General features: G+C 46.4%; 8 protein-coding genes and 1 pseudogene across 9 annotated transcripts; 5 read left to right on the top strand and 4 right to left on the bottom strand.

The window, feature by feature from the left end:
• Positions 1 to 1435: 1435 nt before the first annotated feature.
• ARB_00566 (uncharacterized protein) lies at positions 1436 to 1639 on the bottom strand (the record flags this gene model as incomplete). The annotated part of the gene is made up of 1 exon (XM_003012975.1): positions 1436 to 1639. The coding sequence occupies one exon, from the start codon at positions 1637 to 1639 to the stop codon at positions 1436 to 1438; it is 204 nt and encodes a 67-aa protein (XP_003013021.1).
• Positions 1640 to 2783: 1144 nt separating this feature from the next.
• On the bottom strand, positions 2784 to 2854 carry ARB_00565 (annotated as a pseudogene). Its single transcript has one exon. The product of its transcript is annotated as a tRNA-OTHER (tRNA).
• A 1150-nt stretch (positions 2855 to 4004) lies between these two features.
• Positions 4005 to 4214, top strand: ARB_00564 (uncharacterized protein; the record flags this gene model as incomplete). The annotated part of the gene is made up of 1 exon (XM_003012974.1): positions 4005 to 4214. The coding sequence occupies one exon, from the start codon at positions 4005 to 4007 to the stop codon at positions 4212 to 4214; it is 210 nt and encodes a 69-aa protein (XP_003013020.1).
• A 382-nt stretch (positions 4215 to 4596) lies between these two features.
• On the top strand, positions 4597 to 6391 carry ARB_00563 (uncharacterized protein; the record flags this gene model as incomplete). Its single annotated transcript, XM_003012973.1, has 2 exons — positions 4597 to 6207; positions 6311 to 6391. The coding sequence occupies 2 exons, from the start codon at positions 4597 to 4599 to the stop codon at positions 6389 to 6391; spliced, it is 1692 nt and encodes a 563-aa protein (XP_003013019.1).
• A 1732-nt stretch (positions 6392 to 8123) lies between these two features.
• Positions 8124 to 8927, top strand: ARB_00562 (uncharacterized protein; the record flags this gene model as incomplete). The annotated part of the gene is made up of 1 exon (XM_003012972.1): positions 8124 to 8927. One exon carries the CDS (start codon positions 8124 to 8126, stop codon positions 8925 to 8927), a length of 804 nt encoding a protein of 267 aa, XP_003013018.1.
• A 258-nt stretch (positions 8928 to 9185) lies between these two features.
• On the top strand, positions 9186 to 10709 carry ARB_00561 (uncharacterized protein; the record flags this gene model as incomplete). The annotated part of the gene is made up of 1 exon (XM_003012971.1): positions 9186 to 10709. The coding sequence occupies one exon, from the start codon at positions 9186 to 9188 to the stop codon at positions 10707 to 10709; it is 1524 nt and encodes a 507-aa protein (XP_003013017.1).
• Positions 10710 to 10832: 123 nt separating this feature from the next.
• On the bottom strand, positions 10833 to 12856 carry ARB_00560 (uncharacterized protein; the record flags this gene model as incomplete). The annotated part of the gene is made up of 4 exons (XM_003012970.1): positions 10833 to 11928; positions 11988 to 12372; positions 12524 to 12544; positions 12661 to 12856. The coding sequence occupies 4 exons, from the start codon at positions 12854 to 12856 to the stop codon at positions 10833 to 10835; spliced, it is 1698 nt and encodes a 565-aa protein (XP_003013016.1).
• Positions 12857 to 13139: 283 nt separating this feature from the next.
• On the bottom strand, positions 13140 to 16170 carry ARB_00559 (NB-ARC and TPR domain protein; the record flags this gene model as incomplete). Its single annotated transcript, XM_003012969.1, has 4 exons — positions 13140 to 13902; positions 14095 to 14436; positions 14485 to 15779; positions 15841 to 16170. 4 exons carry the CDS (start codon positions 16168 to 16170, stop codon positions 13140 to 13142), a joined length of 2730 nt encoding a protein of 909 aa, XP_003013015.1.
• A 502-nt stretch (positions 16171 to 16672) lies between these two features.
• Positions 16673 to 17932, top strand: ARB_00558 (uncharacterized protein; the record flags this gene model as incomplete). Its single annotated transcript, XM_003012968.1, has 1 exon — positions 16673 to 17932. One exon carries the CDS (start codon positions 16673 to 16675, stop codon positions 17930 to 17932), a length of 1260 nt encoding a protein of 419 aa, XP_003013014.1.
• Positions 17933 to 20650: the final 2718 nt, after the last annotated feature.

Genomic DNA, 20650 nt, shown 5'->3' with positions numbered 1-20650 from the left:
TCTCTGCGAATGGCCTGCTAGACGAACGCTTGAGACATCCACACAAACGGTCATTGGCCGTGACGTATGTAGCTGCTGTGAGTGATTCCCAACCTCTCCCCCTCCCTTTGACTGGGGGTGATCTCCAGCTGTGGAGAAGCTGGTTCAGCTAAGAATAGGCACCGTGAATCTGGGCTTCCCTTTATGACTATATTCACGGCTCCGGCAACCTTCACACCATGGTCGGAGAAGCAATACGACAGCGAGAGAATAATGAATATTCCTCAAGGCACTCAGGCCGCGACCGGGCGCCTCTTTGAGCCGCATGTCCACGCATGTCAAGTTGTCACCTGGCTCGGCGTGCGCAAGAGTTTGGTAGCAAACAAGCCGTTCTCTCCACGCTGGCAAGGAATCGCATGCAAGTTTGACTTCGTTCTAGCAGCTGGTCGGTCTCGCGGCAATCAACTTATGTAGACCCGGAATGCGATAGTAAGTGTGATAGTTATCGCAGACATCCCGCGTAACATTGGCCCGATACTCCGGCTGGTTATTTCGAACTGCTCAGAGAAGGAAGCGCTGGAAGGCACTCAGGCATCTTCTCGGCACGCTCATCTTCAGCCCTACCGGTTCCTTCGAAAGGTACGGGCATTCCTTGTTGTTGTGCTTCCCTGGTACCACAATATGACGCAGTGTCGATCCTTCAAGAAATATGGGAAGTCCAACACGACCTGTTAACTCCTCGGAGACGGAATTTGGTCCCTCTGAGCGGTTTCCTGGAAGATTATCGTCTTTTCGCCCCAGGTACTCGGCAGAGATAGCCGTGGCCGGACAACAGATTCGGATTTCGGGGTGGATCGAGATGTTGGTTGTGTGATCTCCGTAACTAACGTCCTCGTATTCAGAGCCATCTTTGTGCGCTGTTCTTGGACGGCATGTCCGCGGAGCCCCAAAGCAACCAGGCGTATTCAGAGAGTATTCAGAGTCCTGAACAACTGTCAATTGCCGGAATTTCGCGTCTTTATGGCTTGTGTCTTTTCATCATCGCGAGAAGTGTCGTTGAATTCGTCGCCGTCGTCGCTGGAAATCGATATCAACACAGATGACTAAGCCTATGTCTATCACGACAGCAACTTCTCTACTTCCATGGAAATATCAGGATACAGAATACACCTTCAAGGCCTATATTAGGTATCTCTTGTATCTGTGATGCGTGTTGAACCCAGCACGATACGGCTATACTATTCGGCTACCAACATCATAACATCATAATATCACATCTTCCATACTGGAAATAACCCCATCTACAGCAGGTGTGAAGGTATTCCGTTCATGCACAGTGGGCACAGCCGCTCGTGCATCCTTTGCTGCAGTGCTCTAGATATCTGGCACTGGTTGGCGAGAGACAATCGTACAGACCCTGGAGGTCAGGGACATTTCCCCATCCTAATGCTCAAGGTTAGGGCAAAGCAAGAACAGCCACGGAAGGGGTGAAATACGCACCAAGGCCATCAGCAAGATACCATCCACAATAGTTGTAACCGACGTTACAGGCTTGAGCAGGAACTAGGTTGTTGCCGTTGCCGGGAGTTGCCTCTTCTTTCAATGCTGCGCCGTTCGCAAGGGCAACGAGAGAGAGGGTAATCAGCGAAATGAAATGCATTGTTGCAGATTCGAGACAGAAATGTCTGTGTTTTCACGGGCTCGGGGTGTGACTGTTTGAAGCGTTCTCAACTGTAGCAGTTGTCGAGATTGTTTTGGTTGATGAAGATCACATTCTGCACTGGAATATGGACCCCCTATTTATACCCAGAGAAGTCATAGAGGATGAGGTATATGGGACACTTCCAGGCCATCAGAGATTGAATAATTTCAAGCTCTATAGACCACGGTCTGTGATTTTCGTCGGGATCACAATTCCAATACGAGACTCTGCCATCTAACTGCAGCGCAATTCCATGTCGACTATCCGGAAGAAAGCACTCGTTTCATAGATATTGGGTATGTTATTCCATGAAAGTGCCATATACTTCTCATTGATATCTGCAGCAGAATCCGGGGAGATGGCCGGGTATGGAGGCCCTTGGCTGGAGAATGAATATCAGAGCATGAAAAGCGCAAGGTTGACATCAAGAATCTTGCATACAGAACAGACAAACAGGCCCATTTACCAATATATATATTGTGGCTTCGGAGGTCTGATCGAGAACTGTAGCTGCACGGATATATAAAGTCGGTTTATATGCCTATCCAGTCATCGTTTAATATATTCTACTTCTCCAACCCCAGGACGAAAGTCAATAAGCGAAGCTGCAAGGCCCCTATTGGACTTTGCACTAGATATAAGGCATTCATCAGGTAGGATGGCCGGCCTGGATGTCAACCTGCTTTCAGGTATTAAGCTGCGAGGCTTCAAGCATACATATTCTCTTCCGACATACTCCGTAAGCCATCAAGTTATTACCGTTAGTTGATTCAGGGACAGCCTGCTGGTATGGCCGGATTACCCGGAACAAGCCGAGGAAGTTATCGGCATGACTGGCTCCCCCAGAATCGGGGTATCATCCCTGTTGAAAAACACTCGGCTGGAAGCTGGCTGGGGTGTAGGATGTAAAGGCAGATATTAGTTAACTATGAAGCCAAGAAGTGAGTAATGCGACCCAAAGCACGCCCGATAAGAATCGAAAAAAGATGCCTAGGCTTGTCCTTACATGTTCTTCCATGTCATAGTAAGAAAGATATTTATTCACCTATGTATGGGGTGGTGAAAATAGAAATAAAAAAGAAATAAAAAAGAAATGAATGCGCTCCCTAGCGGGGAATCGAACCCCGGGCACGAGTGTGAGAGACTCGGATGTTACCTCTACACCACTAAGGACGGTTGATGTGTGGGTTGGGGCCTCGGTTATCTAAGAGGCCAAGCATCATCTGAAGATCACGTGGCCACTCGGATGAGGTCAGCAACCACTATCGGAGTCGATGGATATTATTATTATTGTTTTATACTTAGACCACGGATGTGTTCTTAGGCGGCCAGGATAGTTCCCAGCGTGTCGGCTTGCATGGTACTTCTATACTCGCCCCTTATCCTGGCCCAAGGATGCCAATGACTTGTCAATATTACATGCCTAGAAAAGCTGGCATATGAAAGGATCCCCCATCTCTGGCTGTATATGTATCTAAGATACGAATCATTGGCCTTATGGCAAGTTATTACTTTAGAAGCAGGCAGTTGAATAACTACGGCAGGTGCCAAGTTGTGCCGTGGAGAGATGGATTCTGGACTCTAATCAGTGTCACCTGAAGGGGAGACACTGGATGCTGGCCTTGGGTTCACTTGGCTCTCCACTGCCAATGGGCCTAAACACCAACTCAAAGGGCGTGTTCATGGGTACTAAGAAGTAGAGCCATGATGGCCTGTCTTGTCTTATCCGTTGTGAATATTTCGCTTGCACGACGTGATCGGAAAGATGATAGAACAGGCCAAATCACTGAGAAGGGGCTGATCTGCTATTTTTCAGCCTGCAGAAAGAGAAAGCTTTCGGATAGCTGATTTCCGTGATACCCGAAAAAAAGATATTTATTGAGAATACTGTTTCAAGAGACAAGATACCCCGTCACAAGCTTTTCTCTGCCCTGAGGAGATCCCCCTTTTTCAGTGGTGGTGATACCTTATCTACAGCGTGGACAGATTTATCAGAGATGAAAGACAGCTCGACAGATAAGCGCGGTAGTTTAACTCTTTTGTAGAACGGAAAGAGCTACCAGAGAGGGTAAGATGTGGAAAATGCGAATCAGAGAAAGAACTACCAAGGGCCTGGTTGCTCCTGCCGCAATATAGGCGGGAACTTTGCTGATATTCCATACATCAACCATCGAAGAGGCTGATATTGACAAGAAGCTGTTGGTTGTCGTGATATATCACTTCTTTGATACATGGCTCCTCTATCATTTAACTTATACCACTAATTGCTATTTGACGTTGCGCTACACTCTTTTCTCAACCCACAGGCCAACCTCCCACATGCATGGATAAGAAACATCTCCTGATTCTCGTTATAACGAGTTTTGCCTCTTGGCTGCTTATTGTTCTACTTGTCTTTGCTACCTGGAAGGCTGCGGACTGGTTTGGTCAAGAGCACACGGACGTCGAAGCCGCCCGGGTTGAGCCCGACATTCCACCCGCTATCCCAAAGGTCAAACACGTTCGTTTTTCAGCTACAGTTGAATTCATCTAAGCCAAATCTTTGAACTGGATGCCCATACGCTCGTTACGCTCGACTTTGCAATTGGTGGTACCATTGTGGCCGGTGTTTGCGTTACCAAGACCAATAATCCATGGCTCCAATATATAGGCATTGCATCTCTCTTCAGCGTCGGGAAATCATCCAACCGCCTCGCCACCCAAACGGCCCAGGAGGGGCCGTGCCCGTGGACGAACGTATCGATTTGAGAACTTTCCTTCTGTTATTCATTGGAACGGTGTCCATTTTCATACTCGGTGTTTTCTACTGGAAACTAGGGACATTTCTACGCTCATTTACGCGCTCAAGGGTGACTGGAGGAGGACGGAGTGCAGCTTCACATCACGTTAGAGCCTGGTACGGATGGATTCCCACTATGGAATATAACTATCATAAAGAGCGGTGGAAAGAGGAATTCCGCTGGGCTAGGAAGTTCATGTTTTGGAGGTCTTCGCATGCGGATTATAGTTGGATATGGTGGGACCAAGATGGTGAGAAATCAAGGCAACGAGCTGAAGATGAGGGTCGGCTACGGCGTATTCCCTTGCGGTTGATGAGATATGCCGTCAACGGACTGAGGCCCAGCTCGCACTCACAAGCCAACCCTGAGCTTGGTGTTCCCGCAATGAGCCGCTTGTCTACCCTTCGAAGACACCATAACCGCAGAGCCATGGAATATGAGGATCTTAATGTACCACGGCGTACCGATTTGAGCCTTTCGCCCTCTTTGAGGACACGATCCAAGTCCTTCGATAATAGTGGGTATGGAGTAGGAAGCGAAGCACCACCTCGCCCTGCAGCTCGAAAAACACATTCCGAAGGCTACTATGATGACTCACGCCACGTACGTTTTCACAGTCCAGCTACTCAGCCACTCCATACTAGAAGAAGGCATGGACGAAGCAGCATCCTGAGCATGGGCAATTCCATGGACGAGACACATGGCGAAAAATCACTTTCCTGGAAATATAGAGCATGGGGTGCAAGGATGCAATGTCAGACCTTTGGTGATACTCCTGGAGTTCTCAAGGGCCATGCCGGCCGACCAGGCACAGCAATGTCGTTTGCTCTCAAAAGCATGATATCATCAGGGTCTGGCTCAGATATATACCAGTCTCATCATTATGATACTGGGACTCAGCCGGCTCCTCGATTGCCAAATCGTCTTACTCCAGAGATCAGGAGACAGATACCAAGACCACGATGTCGGCCAGGAGAAGATACTCTTCGCATCCGCAAATGCCGCGGGATACGCCGTCGACCTCCTCTCGAGAATTGCTTGAGCCGCCCTGAAGTACGTCTAGTCGACAATTTGGATAGAAAGCTCGAGTGGCTATCGAGTGAAATGGACCCAGGTCGAAAGTCATTTGCGTTTCTCCTTCTCCACAACCATTGGCTCAACCGGGCCACTTGGGTTGTAATGGATCCTTCATCAAGACTCACTGTTCAGAAAAAAAGAATACAGAGTGATCCCAGAGTAAATAAGAAGGCGTTTGGCGGTAAAAGCAATGCTGTTATACCCGACCTTACCCCTGAACCAAGAGCCAGAGCAGTTACGCCACGGATAGATTCCTGGAGGGTAGCAGTCAACCAAGCGAGGGTGTCTTCTGGAGCGAAAGAGATTCCAAAGGTTGAATTACTCGAAGGCTCAGCTGAAGAGGCTGCTGATAATAACGTTGACCCAGCAAGCTGGATTCTCAAGAAACCCCCACAAGGACACGGAATGTCGAATAAGCAGAAACAGAAATACTTCGAAGGGCCTGGTGGTTGGTCTGAGAAGCTCGAGTACTGGGAGAACGTTCCCCGGTTGTATAGGGTCCGGAGGGTAGTTCTTCAAGGCAAAGCCAACCGCCGGTGTGTTGTTAGAACTGGAAAGGGCATATATCACGGCGTTGAGAGAGCTGCTCGGGAAGCAAGAAGGCTCAGTGCCCAGCAGTACCAGAAAATCAGGCAGCTTGAGAGGTCTGAAAAATCGGGCCGGGGGGTTGTAAGCCTACATCATTCCTTAAGAAGCACTCTTTCAAGATCCGCGGTCAGTCTACAGGGAGCGGATAGTCCAACACTACAGCCACGGAGTACCACTGATCCAGTGTCGATGCATCAACGAGACGAAGGCTGAACCAAACAGAACCACAGCATTCATGGAAATTATTCTTACCGTTCGGAGCTAATTTAATCTGTTCATCTTTCGTTTTTGCATACGGAGAAATGGAGTGGCCAGTTGTTATATCCCTAGAAACGGGACAAGTCTCTCTGGGTTCAGCATATCCGTAGGATCATCAATCACTAATAAAATTTGAGAAAATAATCCAGTAATAGTACACACGCACATTCAGTGTATGTCTAACCGTAGAAGGACAGCCAAAAGGGAAAAACTCCATACATGCCCACATATTCGAGGAAGAAAGGTATTTATACATAGCGCAGAGCCAGTATCCGCGTCAAACAGAGATGATATATCGATGGAAAAGCGTGAAGAGGCAACTCTAGAAACCAGGAGGGTTAATTCTCTGGCTAACACGAGTCCATTTGGGAAGTTCTAAGAAACCAGCAGTTAGTATATGTTCATACCACGCTACAAAATAACCACCCCCCAAAAGTCTGTAAGCCACTAAACCAGCACGGATAAAACGTACTATGTATTCCCTTGCGGTACTTCTTCTCTTTCCGGTCGAAAATTGTGTACTTGTCTCGTGGTAGCATTTCCTCCTCCCTAGGCATCTCTCGGTACCATCGCTCTACAGGCTTCGTGGCCCCGAGTCCATTTCTTTCCAGCGCAGCGTAAACCGTATCAACAACATTGTCAACTGCTCGTAGCCGCTTTCGTTGTCTAGCTTTCTGAGGACTGGACAGGCGCCAGGGAATTTTCCTAATGAAAAGATTCAGGTTAGCCGTTATCCATCTTGGAATCGCCGGAAGGGCCAAATGGCGCTGGCGCGGGACAATTGAGCCTACCATAATAGACCACTGAGTAAAGGGGAAGTAGGCTTGAACATCTTGAGTGGAATTGGCGTGTATCAGACGCTGAAAGGAGGTCGTTCAATGTCCTTCTTCGTGAGCTTTCATATATGAAGTTTTGAAGCCGTGACTTTTTTTTTCCTTTGGGAGATCATTGGATGGTCCGTGCACGCCACATCCCCAACTCTGATATGACCAAACAGCAGCTTCGGGCCTTTTGGATACGACGTTCAACCCGCCAGACGGTTGCTATCTTGTACCATATCATTTCTTTCTTATGTCTTGTCTATATACAAACCCATCAATTGGATTAATGTCGCTCCTTAGCATCCCATGAATTAATAAACTGGATCTACTCCCGGCTCGCCTTATCGAGTCGACCTCCCTCCGAGATCCCGATGCAGCTTCAAGATGGGACGCTCGAGCAGCCATCCTCCGTCTGGAGGTCTCTGTCCTCCGCTACTACGCTGAGTATTGCGGCACTATGTCGTGGGTTTCTATTCTCGCTCAATACCACGGAAGTCAATGGCTTGGATAGTTTCTTGAAGCTGCTAGAGTCGCGACAAGATGATAGCTTGAGGACACGCGGATTAATCACTGGTTAGCTACTCTATCTATATACTTGGCCGAGTGCGGTAATGAATTCAGGATACTGACTTTCCTGGTTTGATTTTGCAGTTTCAAATCACATTAGTGTGTAGGTAGCTTGAGGTCGCCCCTTTTTCGCATGCGCATACAGCGTGAACACTGGGCTGAAACTTCCCGGATGGGTGCTATAGTATGGACGATCCGTTGATGTGGGGTGTTATACCGTTGCGAAGTCATTGGGGATTCCGGCCATGCAATCGGAGATGGGCTCTTGGAAGCCATGATATTTGTTTTAAAAATAGGTATTGATCGGAAGTCACCGGGTATGATGGCGTGCTAACTCACCTACATAGATTTATGTCTGCGTTTTTTACATACGGGCAGGTTCTCCCAGCACATAGACTTTTCCATTCTTCTCGCGGTGGGCTCTTTCAGCCTACAGTAACCCAAGCGATCCGGTTATTATCCAAGGGACCTTTCCCTGTGGACCCTCACGGGGCTCCTGCAGACAAGCAACGATGGAGCATAAGCAATACCTGTGTTGATCCTTTTTCGGAGGTACCTACAGCTTTTACTACAAACGGAGAGGATGCTTTTCTAGCTCCATCTACATATGCATGCAACTCCTACTCTTGGATACACATCTTTCCAGAAGGGATGATACACCAGTCAGCACACAAAACTATGCGCTACTTCAAATGGGGCATTTCTCGCTTGATATTGGAACCAGCTGAATGTCCAGATATCGTCCCAATGTGGATCGAAGGCACGGACGGTGTTATGCATGAGGACCGTGGATTCCCTCGTTTTATTCCTCGCATAAACCAGAAAGTCAGCGTCACGTTTGGAGAAAAAGTGGACACGGAGGCTATATTTGGAGAGCTAAGAAGCAAATGGCAGAAGCTGAAAAGGGAATCGGAGCAAGGAAGCTCTGAACCTCTCGCAGTTGGCATATTGAATGAGAAGCTTATGTACGGAGATGAAGCCACGGAACTTCGACTGGAGTGTACGAGAAAGGTTCGGGATCTCGTTCTCGAGGTCCGGCGTTCAAGAGGCTTCCCGGATGAAGATCCGAAGGCCAGCATGGCAGAGACATGGCTGAGAGAGGGGCCCAAGAGAGAAGGCAGGATGGATGACGGCTCTCTGGTTAGAGACATCTAGATTCTACTTTTACTTTGAGTTTATGTCGAGTATACATATCAATATCAAGGAAGTGTACATGCAGCTTGGGCCAACGTTTTGAGGCTGTCGCAAACCGCCAAGCACTTTTCAGCCGCCACTTAAAAATAAGTCGATGTCGATACGGATACGGAATCAGTCACATTATTTCAAGCAACCCGACATGACGGAATATAAAGTACGGCCTCAGCCTGTCCTGGTCTTCTCCGACCAAGTTAGATCTCCTTTCATTCATTCTCTATGCCCAAAAAACACAAGTCTCCATCCATAAAACCAACGCCTGCCGCCCATCCTTCCCTCCAGTCGACCAGGTCACCCAGCCATGGCCAGACAGCAACAGGTCAATCATCAGTCAATGAAATCCTTCAGCAGATGCGAAATGCGTCTTCCAATGCCACAGGTTCACGACAGGCAAGACTAGCGCCTAGAACGGTTCATCCGTCTCTAAGAAACATCTTAGAACTTCCCGAGACGCCTCCTCCCCGACCTCGACCGACTACATCCCGCCAGGCAATTGGACAGCGAAGAGTCCGCCGAACCCCGGGTCCACCTCCTCCTCTAAGCTGGATAACCCCTAATACAGGATCAAATGCTGGCCTAGATGCCCCCGGTGGGGGTACGTTGAGAAGCCGTGGCTTCAAGTTTGGCCGTCGACTCGATCGCCTTCCCGGCGCAAGGATTCCGCCAGAGGACAGTTTACTACACACCACACTTCGGTTCATGGCTAGAAACTGGGATTGGCATCTTATATATGATGGAACATTTCTGTCAACATTACCGGTATCAATAAGGCAGCTCCTGTTGACATATATATCCGTCTACACAGATCATTTATCGATGGGGGTCAACATGAAGGGTTTAGAACCTCTATTCTTGACCCAGGAGTCCGGGCCTGAAGACAATGCTGAAGTGACTCGGCTAGACCTGGGATTTTCTATTGGATACTGGCTTAATTTGAAACAGCTCTCCAAGCTTATCAAAAGCAATATACCAAAACATAGGGAGAGCACACCTGTTCCCACTTCCTGGGAGGAGGAAGCTGACCTAGAGACACAAAGTCCTAGTCCCCATACTCCAGGCCGGCCTGAAGTGACAGCCTTCGGTAACCTCAAATTTCTCTCTTTGGCATCTCCAGCTCCGGAATCCGCAAGCTGGGTTTCACTTATGAAACTTCTTTCTCATATCCCAACATTAACCCATCTTTCTCTTGCTTATTGGCCTACCCCAACTTTGAAACCCAACGCTCTAACGGCAAGCGTGAGCCACCCAAAGCATCATTCACTCTCTTTTCAATATGGAGCGTCGGATGTATATTCTTCCTACGAGAATAATTGGACAGAAGCATCAATTGTCCTGGCAAAATTGTCAAGGGTAACCTATGGCCTTAAATGGCTTGATCTAGAAGGTTGCACTGAATGGATCCCAGCATTGTGCTGGAATGGAATTGACATCTATGGACAGGTTCACAGTGCTTCAGGTCCAGAATGGAATGGTTCGTGGAGAGGAATAGAGTGGATAGGACTTGGTCCTGGATGGGTCCCAGAGGCTCCAGCCCCTGATAACATATCCGCTACGGAAGTGGACGAGGATATAGTGATAAAGCAACAAGATAGATTCCGCAAAGAGCGAGAATCCTTCAAATCCACACTTGAGAGGATCAAAGATGTTGGTAAGGGCATTCAAACCGCGAGGATTGAAGGGCGCGGGAAATGGATACATTATTCTGACGGATCAGAGAGACGAGAGCGAATTTTAAATATATAAATATAGTGTCTTCATCTGTAAAGCCATTAATGCACAGGAATAGGCGTCTTGTTTATAATAATATCTACGCTCAGCTATACAACATTGGGTATTTTCATATTAACAAGCCAAACCGCCCATTTTTTACTTTGACTTGAACGACTTCAATGGATCAATTTTTCGTCCAGCGCCGCCTTTCTTTGCAATTCTCCCTCGAGCCTTGTTCTTTTGTCTAGCCTGCCGAATCCTGTTCCCCTTCTTTTTGTGTAGCCCAACAACCCCAATGTCTTCACTCGTTAATGAACTCTTCCCCTTGGTTGGCATTAGATACTCCGGCACATTCTTCAACTGGCTCTGCACTCTCACAGACCCAAGTTCCTGATCGTGGCGTAACTCGCGTAGCTCTTGGGGGTTCTCCTCGAAATGTCTCTTGAGTTTCTCACTCTTGACAAGTTCTTGTCTAATCTCTTTTGCCCTGGCTTCTTGAACGGCTATTCTAGTCACCGCTCGAAGGGCATCTGTCATTCGGTATCTGAACACTTCTATTTGCTTCTTATCGAAGTGGTAGGGCTTCACCTCTCTTCCCATCTTCGCTTGTCGTTTCTCTATTTTAGCAAGGACAGACTCATCGTTCTTCGCTGGTGGGAAAATGGTTGGTTTGTGCTTTCCATACAATTCAGATGGAACAACAAATGAAAGCGCCATCCCGGTTTTTCCAGCTCGACCAGTTCTGCCAATCCGGTGGGTATATGATTTAGCAGTCGTTGGAAGGTCGAAATTGAGGACGCATGCAACATCCTGGAAATCTATTCCTCGAGAAATGCCATAGTCTTTCTCCTTTCCTGACTTTTTTCGTTTCTTGTTTTTGTTGGATGGTGCCGCCTTTTCTTCCACTTCTTCAGGTTCGCTGAGATCCTTGTTTTCTTCCGTAGCAGCATCAGTAATAGGCTCTTCCCTCTCGGATGGCTTCTTGTTTGACTCGATTTTCCCTATGACTTCTTGGTCATCGGCAGCAATTATAATATCATAAACACCCTTGTTGAATTCCTCGACAGCATGTATTCTAGAATTCGCTGGCAATTCTGAATTGAGGATACAACTCTTGATACCAAATTGTTCCAGGAATAACTTGAGTCGATAACATCGATCCACATCACCGACAAATATGATGCATTTGCCTTTCACGAGCTGCAGTTTGAATATCACGTATGTGAGTAGAAATTTGTCGTCCTCCGCACACCTTGCAAGTCATTTGTTAGTCAATTTAGAGATACCGCATGCTAGTAAAGAGTAACGTACTTCACTGCGAACTGGCTTATACCAGCGCCCTCGTCCTCAGCCTCTTCAAGTTTCAAGATAGCAGGACTTCTACAAAAGAGTCCCTTCAGAGTATCAACTTCAGACGTCAGTGTAGCACTCATCAAGAAAGTCTGAACACCACGCGGAATTGCTTTCGCCAGGTTCTGCATATCTTGCTCATATCCATATGAGAGAACCAAATCAGCTTCATCAATAACCACTTGTGATATGTTGTCCAAAGCCAATGCTGAGTTATTGACGTTCACAATTGCTCGCGCGGGTGTAGATATAACAATATCCGGTAAATCTGCAAGAAGCGCGCGTTGGACAGCATCGGAAACCTTCTGTGTGAGATTCCCTGACCGTATATCCTTGGAACAGAACTCTGAAAACGCAGTTACGGTCTTGTGTACTTGTTGGGCAAGCTCTCTCGTTGGTACTAGGATCAAAGTTGAGATCAACTTATACGCGGGGTCGGCCTAGCAATCACAATTAATAAAGGATAATAGATTCCAATGCCTCCAAAATATAATTACCGCTTTCTTCTGCAATATTTTCTGTAATATCGGAATCAGATAAGCTGCTGTTTTTCCAGATCCGGTTTTTGCCCTTGCTACAATCAATGGAGAATTAGTCGACTGGCTTATAAACTTTTATAGATATAGTCTCATACCGAGTATATCCTTCCCATCGAGCGCCAAAGGAATAGCCTCCGCCTGGACTAATGTCGGCTTCGAAAATTTCTGTGATGTCAAGGCCTGAAGCAGTCGTGGATCGAGTCCAAAGTCCTCAAAATTCCTTGCAGGCTTTTTCGACTCCGTCGTTTCTGCTGATGTAGGGACATCATTCTCATCTAGCTTGCGCTTCATGAATTAAAAAATTAACTGTCGGATAACAGACAGGACTGGTTTGTATATCTTTCCCATCTAAATATAAAGACAAGCAATAGCAACTCTGCGGACTTTTTTCTTTTCGAATCAAAGACAAAATTTTAATTACATAAGCCAATTTAAGCTTTATCGGTAAATCTTTACTCCGGGAAACTTTATCTTTCCGAAACCTTAACAAAACCTCATCTTTCTATTTCTATTTCTATTGGAAACGTCCACAATTATTCATTCTCATTCATTGCGTCTACTAGAAAAGATGATATTACCATAGCATCCATGGAACGAGGCGCATAAAAGCCTCATCATTATCTCCGTCGTCTCCTTCTCTATTTTGGATCTTTTCTCTTTCTGCTTTAGCCTCTACTTTGAGCTGTTGTGCTTCGGGAATATGCCCTATTTTCTCTTCAATCCTTGCTAGAAACCATAAAGACCGTGCAAGATGTGGCTGCATCTCGGCTCTCTCCCTGCTCATTTCGACTACTTCATGTAGAAGTGCCGCAGCCTGCACATTGTCACCCTCCATCTCCGACATCGCGGCAATGATAAATCTTGAATCAGCTATCCGTGGCCCGTTGCCTCCATAAACCTCTTGACGAATATTCATGGCTGCCGTTGCGAGTTTCTTAGCTTCCTCTGTCAGGCCTTGGGCAAATTTAATTCGTGATAGAAGCATAGTATCCCCGCTATGTTTTAGAGATCTAGATTGAATAACTTGCTCTTCAGTCAAGTTTTGTAATCTCCAGCATTGTTGTAAGGCATCAAGAGATTCATCCAGCTGCCATGCTCGGAGATATGCCAAAGCAAGTATTGCCTGAGTCCTGCTCATAAGAAGTGGATTTTTTTCGTTATGGATACCCACCGCCTTCCGGAGATATTGGAGGGCTTCGTCAACCATACCCTGTTCGGTATAACTGCAAGCAATCGAGTCACATACATCTGCTACCTCCTTCGAACTCTTCCCATGAATTTGCTCCAATATTTTGAGGGCCTGAAGATATGACGACCGAGCCTTTTTTGGCTGTGCACTATCCAAAGCTGTATGACCAAGGATTCGATATCCATGTGCGCACATGTTTGTGAAGGGTTTTATGTCGAGGCTCAACCCAAATTCGATAATCCGTATTCCTATCACCGGCTGTTCCGTCTCCCACAGATACCTTTTACGGATGGTTAATCCCAATAGATCCTGAGTTAAATGGAATAAGTCTTCCACTTACGTTCCTGCTCGGAATAGAAGCTCTGCATAAACCTCTGGTTGGTTGACATAGAGTTCATTGTCCTGTTTCATGGTAATCGTTCGGTTGATATGTGGAAGGATATTTTTCCATGTTTCCCATGAAGCCTGTTTTCCGCCTTGTTCTTGAGATACTTCGTTCAATGTGGTAGAAATACCATTCGATAACATCTTTACCGCATATCCAAAAAATACCTCAGCCTCCATTACAGACATCCTTAGCAGTGCCTTCATCTGGATAAGAGGATGAATTAATAGAGCTTTGTGGCTTGATAGGCGTCTTACCAGTGCCGCGCGAATAAGACCAGCTTTGGCATCCCCGAAACTATTGACGTGAGCTTTTATCATTTTACACAGTAATAACTGCACTTACTTGAAGACGTCATATAAAAAGTCCAATCTCGGATCTGCGATATTAGCTTCTTGATCCGTGAGTATTGACTCTGGGATAATATCGTGATTGAAAAACACAATTAAATACAGCAAATCTTGAGACTCAACTGGAAGGTTCTCGATAGAAGCTTCCCACACAGTGTCCAAGGTATATTGATATCCCTCCGTTGCTTGGGTTGTTGTGAATAGATCCCTAGTTGATTTTTTAAATACTCCCAAGGCTTCCTCATAGGAACAACCTTCATTTCTCATGAAGTGTCCTAATTGGGCCATCGCAAAGGGCAAGCCTCCTAGAAGTTTCAGTAAGTCTCTCGCAGCAATTGATTCCACATCGTCCAGAGGTTTTTGGCCAGTCAACGAGTAGAACAACTCCACATCATCCACAGGAAAACATGGAAGCTGAATTACTTTTGTCGTCAAGCGTGATGCAAGTGGAGATGCTCGGCAGGTTATAAGGATGGAATATCCAATACCTACCGGCCATAGTAGGTGAAGCAAGCTCTTTTGCTCCACACCGTCGAATATAAGGAGGAATTTCTTTCGGGTTGTACCTAGCCAGTTGCGTACCTGCTCCAAGGAACTCCATTCCCTCGCGCTACTGTTTCTTTTCGGCAGCCCAACTTTTGCTGCAAATTCATCGGTGGTTTGAATCATTTTAGTTTGCGTTTCAGCCGATATCCAAATAATGATATCGTATAGGTGCTTCGATGTCTCTGCATAATGTAATGCCAACTGTGTTTTACCCACTCCACCAATTTCACAAATTGCAATAACCCTAGCACTCTCTTCCACCTTGCTATTAGGGTCAAGACCAGTTCTTAAGAGTTCCAGTTCGGCTGCTCTGCCCCAAAATCTGGCATTGTGATTACATGGTATAATATGGCATGGAAAGTTTGGTTCGGCTCGATGCTGCCACGATACGTTCCCGCCCCCAGGTACTTTTAACGAATCCTCCATGTTTTTCCTAATGGAAACACGGATAGCACGACCAATGTCATTAATTATTTCGGAAGAGTACTGTAGCTTCGGAATGCGCTGTGATATCCCAACCCTGAATCGAGTCCACGTTTTAGGACGCTTCACGGTATTTGGATTGTTGTAGAAATAAGAAATCATAAATGCAAAAAAAAGTAGTAATTCCGTGAGTGTATTTAGCCAGGCGTCTTTCAAAGCAGGAGTCCAAGGAAAGCCCTGGGAATAATGGCCGTAATTAGGGAACGCCCCCTTGAACTCATTGAACACATCTCCAAGTTCTCGTGGCACGGGTTGAGCAAACTGGTCACCGAACTTAGTAGGCTTTCAGATGGCATATATGTGAATAACAACATTACCTTACCTCTAGAATAAGCCTAATGGAGCCCCATATTACAGTCGCAACCCTATCTTCCCCTTCCATCACACTTGTGACGACCTTAACGAAACACTCAAGATCGTAACGGAGAAGATCTATGAGATCTTCAAAACTTTTAGAATCCATATAACGACCAGCCTGAATCTGATCTGCTAGATCCTCGTAACTATGAGTGTTCCAAAGCCTATGGTCAATATCTCGTGTGTAAACCCCTCCTTTCATCAACTCCAGGTAGTATCTATCTATCGATAATTGCCATTGTGAATATATCCGGCTCTCAGTGGAAGTGGAACTCGGCAGAGATAAAGGAGGCATTTCGATCATAGCTAGCAACTGCGTAGTTATGCATACGCCTTTCTCACAACAACCGTTAACTTATCAGAATTTTGGGGGTGGTGGAACAAAGATGGAATTCCCTTAGTTACTTGATGGTCAGGGCTTCAAACGGGCCGTCCCGCCCCGCATGCCAAGATCGGCTAACTTAACTAGTTAAATTAACATTTTCTGTTAGTTAAACGGTTACTGTGGTTACTCGCTAGCCAGACCTCCCTGCAGTTAACTGAATTCTTAAATCTAAAAAATTTCCACGTTTAGATCACTTGAATATATTACAATTGTCAATGACCTCCCACCTTCTCGGACCTCAGCATCGAATAAATGCCGAGATATAAATACGATATACTCCCCATCCTCATGACGTATCTTTTCTCAATATTATCCCTATAGTTATATAGTTCATTAGTTAACTTGTCATATATTTTTTATCTCGCTTTATACCCATCTTATATGTCTGACTGCATTTCGATTCATCGACATAATGTCAAAAATTACATTGGCGAAGACTTTTGTGGTCAGCCGGAGGAAAGAGATTAGGGCCATGATAAGAATTCGAACATCCAGAACAACCGACATTGCCCTTAATATGAGTTGGTATGATGAGTGGCTTTCTCAGCAATTGGAAAACCTTCCTCCTCTCCTACAACATCTCACGGTTGCAGGAGAGTCACCGGTAGCAAAGCCCCAAATTGATAGACTCATCAGCGCAATAGAGGAATTCATCCTTCAAGAAGACGGACCGACTATAGATGAGATCAGGAAACACCTCCAAAACACCGAAATTTTTGAAAGGTCCGAAGAGAACCTACCAGCTCAGAATGTATTAATATTTACCATACTTGGTTGGCGTTCGATGATATATCAGGCATCGTTAAACACCTGCTCTCCTCATTACTTCGAAATACACCAAGCGTCCGATCAACTAGGACCAGGGCTTGTGTTTGACACCTACAGGATGGATTCTTTTATATCAAATCGGCCGCTTTGGGTGCTAATGAAGGCATTTGGAAATACACTGCCAACTCGAGCTTTGAATGAACCAACGCTTGCAAGTGAAAGCGGGAAGTCTGCGTTGAACTGGGTACCATTATACCCGGCAGATACCAATGCATACCTGTTGACTGCCTTGCTGGGCGTTCGGATTAGGTGGGTTGATATGCTGGCACTACATCTTGATTACGATAAATCGACGAGGACGTTGTCGCTGTTTCGCTATCCGTCTTTTTGTCTACAGATGCTTTCCTCCGAGAAAGGCGCCATATATAGCTTCGCCTGCAACGCTCGCCATGATGTAGATCCTCGCGCGGATAAAGAGGAGATTGCACATTTACTGGGTGAGGTCCTGTTATCGTACAGACTTCTTTTTGCACAGTCAGCAAAGTCCAGGAGAATTTTCCGACAGTCCTTCCGTCTTCATAGCGAGGAAGGCTACCCAATTGATTCCATGCTTCCATTACTCTGCACTCGCAAGCAGCTACCTCCTGTTGATGATCTTAGCCTACCAGTAGACAAGCTGGTCTATTTTGCCTCTCAGGACTTCCCCATTTTGCAACAGAGAATCGAGATTATTGCAAAGGAACTCAAGGATAAAAAGCCTACCTCGATCGCCGATCTCATACGAGACCGCAGGGACACTCTGCAGTTCTTAACATTCTGGCTGGTGTTAATTTTTGGTGGAATTGGGACTTTGCTGAGCTTGATTCAGGTCTTACTGCAGGCAGTACAGCTTATACAAAGCTAGCTATCGCGGAAGTATAGCTATATATCCCAGTTCTTTGTTTCTCAGTCGTTCACTTAACCGGTGGTTGTTCAGATGGGGATATTGGTGGTCCAAATATAACTATACAATCAATCACGATGAGGTACCATATACTTAGAGCTATACTCATACGGAGTACCAGGTCGGTTAACTAAAAGCCACCCAGGAAATTGACAGCATAAGCATTTTACTCAATTTTTTTTTTTTTTTTTCTATTTTTCAACTGCTTAACAATGTGTCAAAACGGAGGCAGCTGAAGCAGATATTATTGGTTAAAACGTTGTTGTATCGAACAAATATACGTAGGCAAAAGGTGTTTAAATTAAGCTTAATAAGGTAGTGAAGTAAACAATTCTCTATAAATAGATAGACTCTGGGGCCCATGGGCTAGCCCATGCTTATTTTCATCAGAGCTTACCCACCCAATTTTTACCCATTATTATTAGGATAAGAAATAGTTTGGGATGAGTTTGGGTTTTGTTTGGCTCGTTCATTCTCATGTCTAGACTTGACCCGCCCAAATCGCCCATTCGCCCAACCATACGGAAGCCTAACAAAGGACCTCTCTATCTCTATCTCTCGATCCTTATTATTCATTTAACCGACGTGCTCTAATTTGACAAAATATATACATGATATCTCGGCGGAAATCTACCTCCTGTTGCTGTTCCGCTATACCTTGCTGAGTCTACATTACGTGATTAACTATTGATGGAGACCTCGGGCAAAAATACTAGCTAGCTACCAGAGAGGGGCCGGAATCCGAGCTCCTGTGCTCTAACTAAGTAGTTACCCAGTGGAGCACGAGGCGGAGTCCCGCTCTGTGAAGCCGGAATCCGGGCACACCACGCTCGAAGATGGAGGACAGAAAAAAGAGTGCGACCACGGAGTATATATATAACAGCGAATTCACTAGTTACTGGCTATACAAATTTTCAACGATACAAACTTCCCCATTCTATTATATAACACACGAAGTCGAGTTTTGCTCACGCCAACATGGAACAAGCTACTTCCCATACTAACGGCAACGAGGCCGTAGTTCGTGAGGCCACCCGGATGAATATGCAAGAGGCGCTCCGTGCCGAGGCGGATGCCACTGAAACTCCATCCGACCTGATGGTGCGCATGTTCAATTTAGTGAGTGAAAACATTCGCCCAATCCTTATCCGATGCTAACAGTTAACTACTTCCTTTCACCTCTACCAGCACCTCGAAATCGCTGTTGTTCGCATTGGCTGTGACCTTGGTTTCTTCAAGTTGCTAGCCGCGGCGGAAGCGCCACTCCGCGTGGAAAATCTGGCACGATCAGCCGGCGCAGACCCGCAGCTTTGCGGGCGCCTGTTGCGCTATCTCGCATCAGTCCGCCTCGTTGCGGAAACGAGCAAAGACTGTTACGCGGCAAACAACTCGACTAGAGCCCTGGCGGATCCAAAAATTCATGATAGCATGTTCTATGTGTAAGCTTTAATTTTCGGCTCTTCCCACCGCTCTGTGAGCGCTCGCTAGTTAGTCCCTACATAGCTGACTAGCTGCGCTTCTTCCCTTCGTCGATGAAGTTTCAATACCGCCGGGCCTGTTTTTCAGGCGCTGCCCGAGTTCCTCAGGGAGACGAAGTACGCGAAAACCGCGGACGGAAAATACGCATGGCATAAGGGGTTTAACACGGAACTCGACTTCTTCCCTTGGGTGAAGCAGCACCCGGAACATCTCCAGGCATTCCAGTCCCTGATGAGTGTGCCGCGTGAAGGCGACTGGCTAAGCGTGGCGCCGTTCACGGAGCTCACGTCGGGCGGCTCTGACCAAGTGATTTTCGTAGACGTCGGAGGCAGCATCGGTCATCAGTCAGTGCGATTAAGGGCCCGATTCCCCGATCTTCCAGGCCGTATCATCGTCCAAGACTTGGAAGAAACCATTAAGGCTGCTCCACCGGCTCCAGGTGTCGAGTTTATGGTCCATAACTTTTTCAACCCTCAACCAATCAAAGGCAAGCTGAGTCTTACGCTCCATCCTCCATTTCCCGCCCCTGACGTTGGAAACATTCGAGCCCACACTTACCTTTAACATGCAGGAGCAAAATTCTACTATCTCCGTACCGTCCTCCATGACTGGGAAGATAGTAAGGCGGTTGACATCTTGAGGAACATCATTCCCGCCATGAGTGCCGACTCCCTCATCCTAATCGACGATATTGCCTTGCCAAATACTGGAGTTCATAGGGGCCCAGCCTCCTTAGATCTGCATATGCTCATGATGCTAGGAGCATTGGAGCGGAATCTCGATCAGTGGAACTCTCTCCTCGAGCAGGCGGGCCTGAAGGTCGTGGATATCAGACCTTACCACCCCGTCATGCGTCACTCGATCATTATTGCGGCGAAGAAGTAGCCAACCTCCGCAGCAGCTAAGGGGAATTCTGTGGTTGCTTACCAGTATCGTTTGACATGTATCACAGTCCTCCAACAATTTACCGCATTTCAAAAATGTTCTACTTCCAACCTCTTACCTTGTCGCGTAGCCTCAATACGTTTCCCTAGAATACTGCTTCGCAAGTAGCAATATAACACAAAAACAGAGTACTTGATCAATTCGTGTGATTGAATAATACTGGATGCGAGTTGTACCCTAGATATAGATTATATATGGTCCAATACTATATTCTATTAGGGTATTTTCAATAAAAGGGTGACTTGTTGAGTCTAT

Source organism: Trichophyton benhamiae, assembly GCF_000151125.1.
Source record: "Trichophyton benhamiae CBS 112371 chromosome Unknown contig00142.0, whole genome shotgun sequence".
Lineage (NCBI taxonomy): Eukaryota > Fungi > Ascomycota > Eurotiomycetes > Onygenales > Arthrodermataceae > Trichophyton > Trichophyton benhamiae.
Note: the sequence above shows the minus strand (reverse complement) of the source record. Positions and strands in the feature narration are given on the sequence as shown.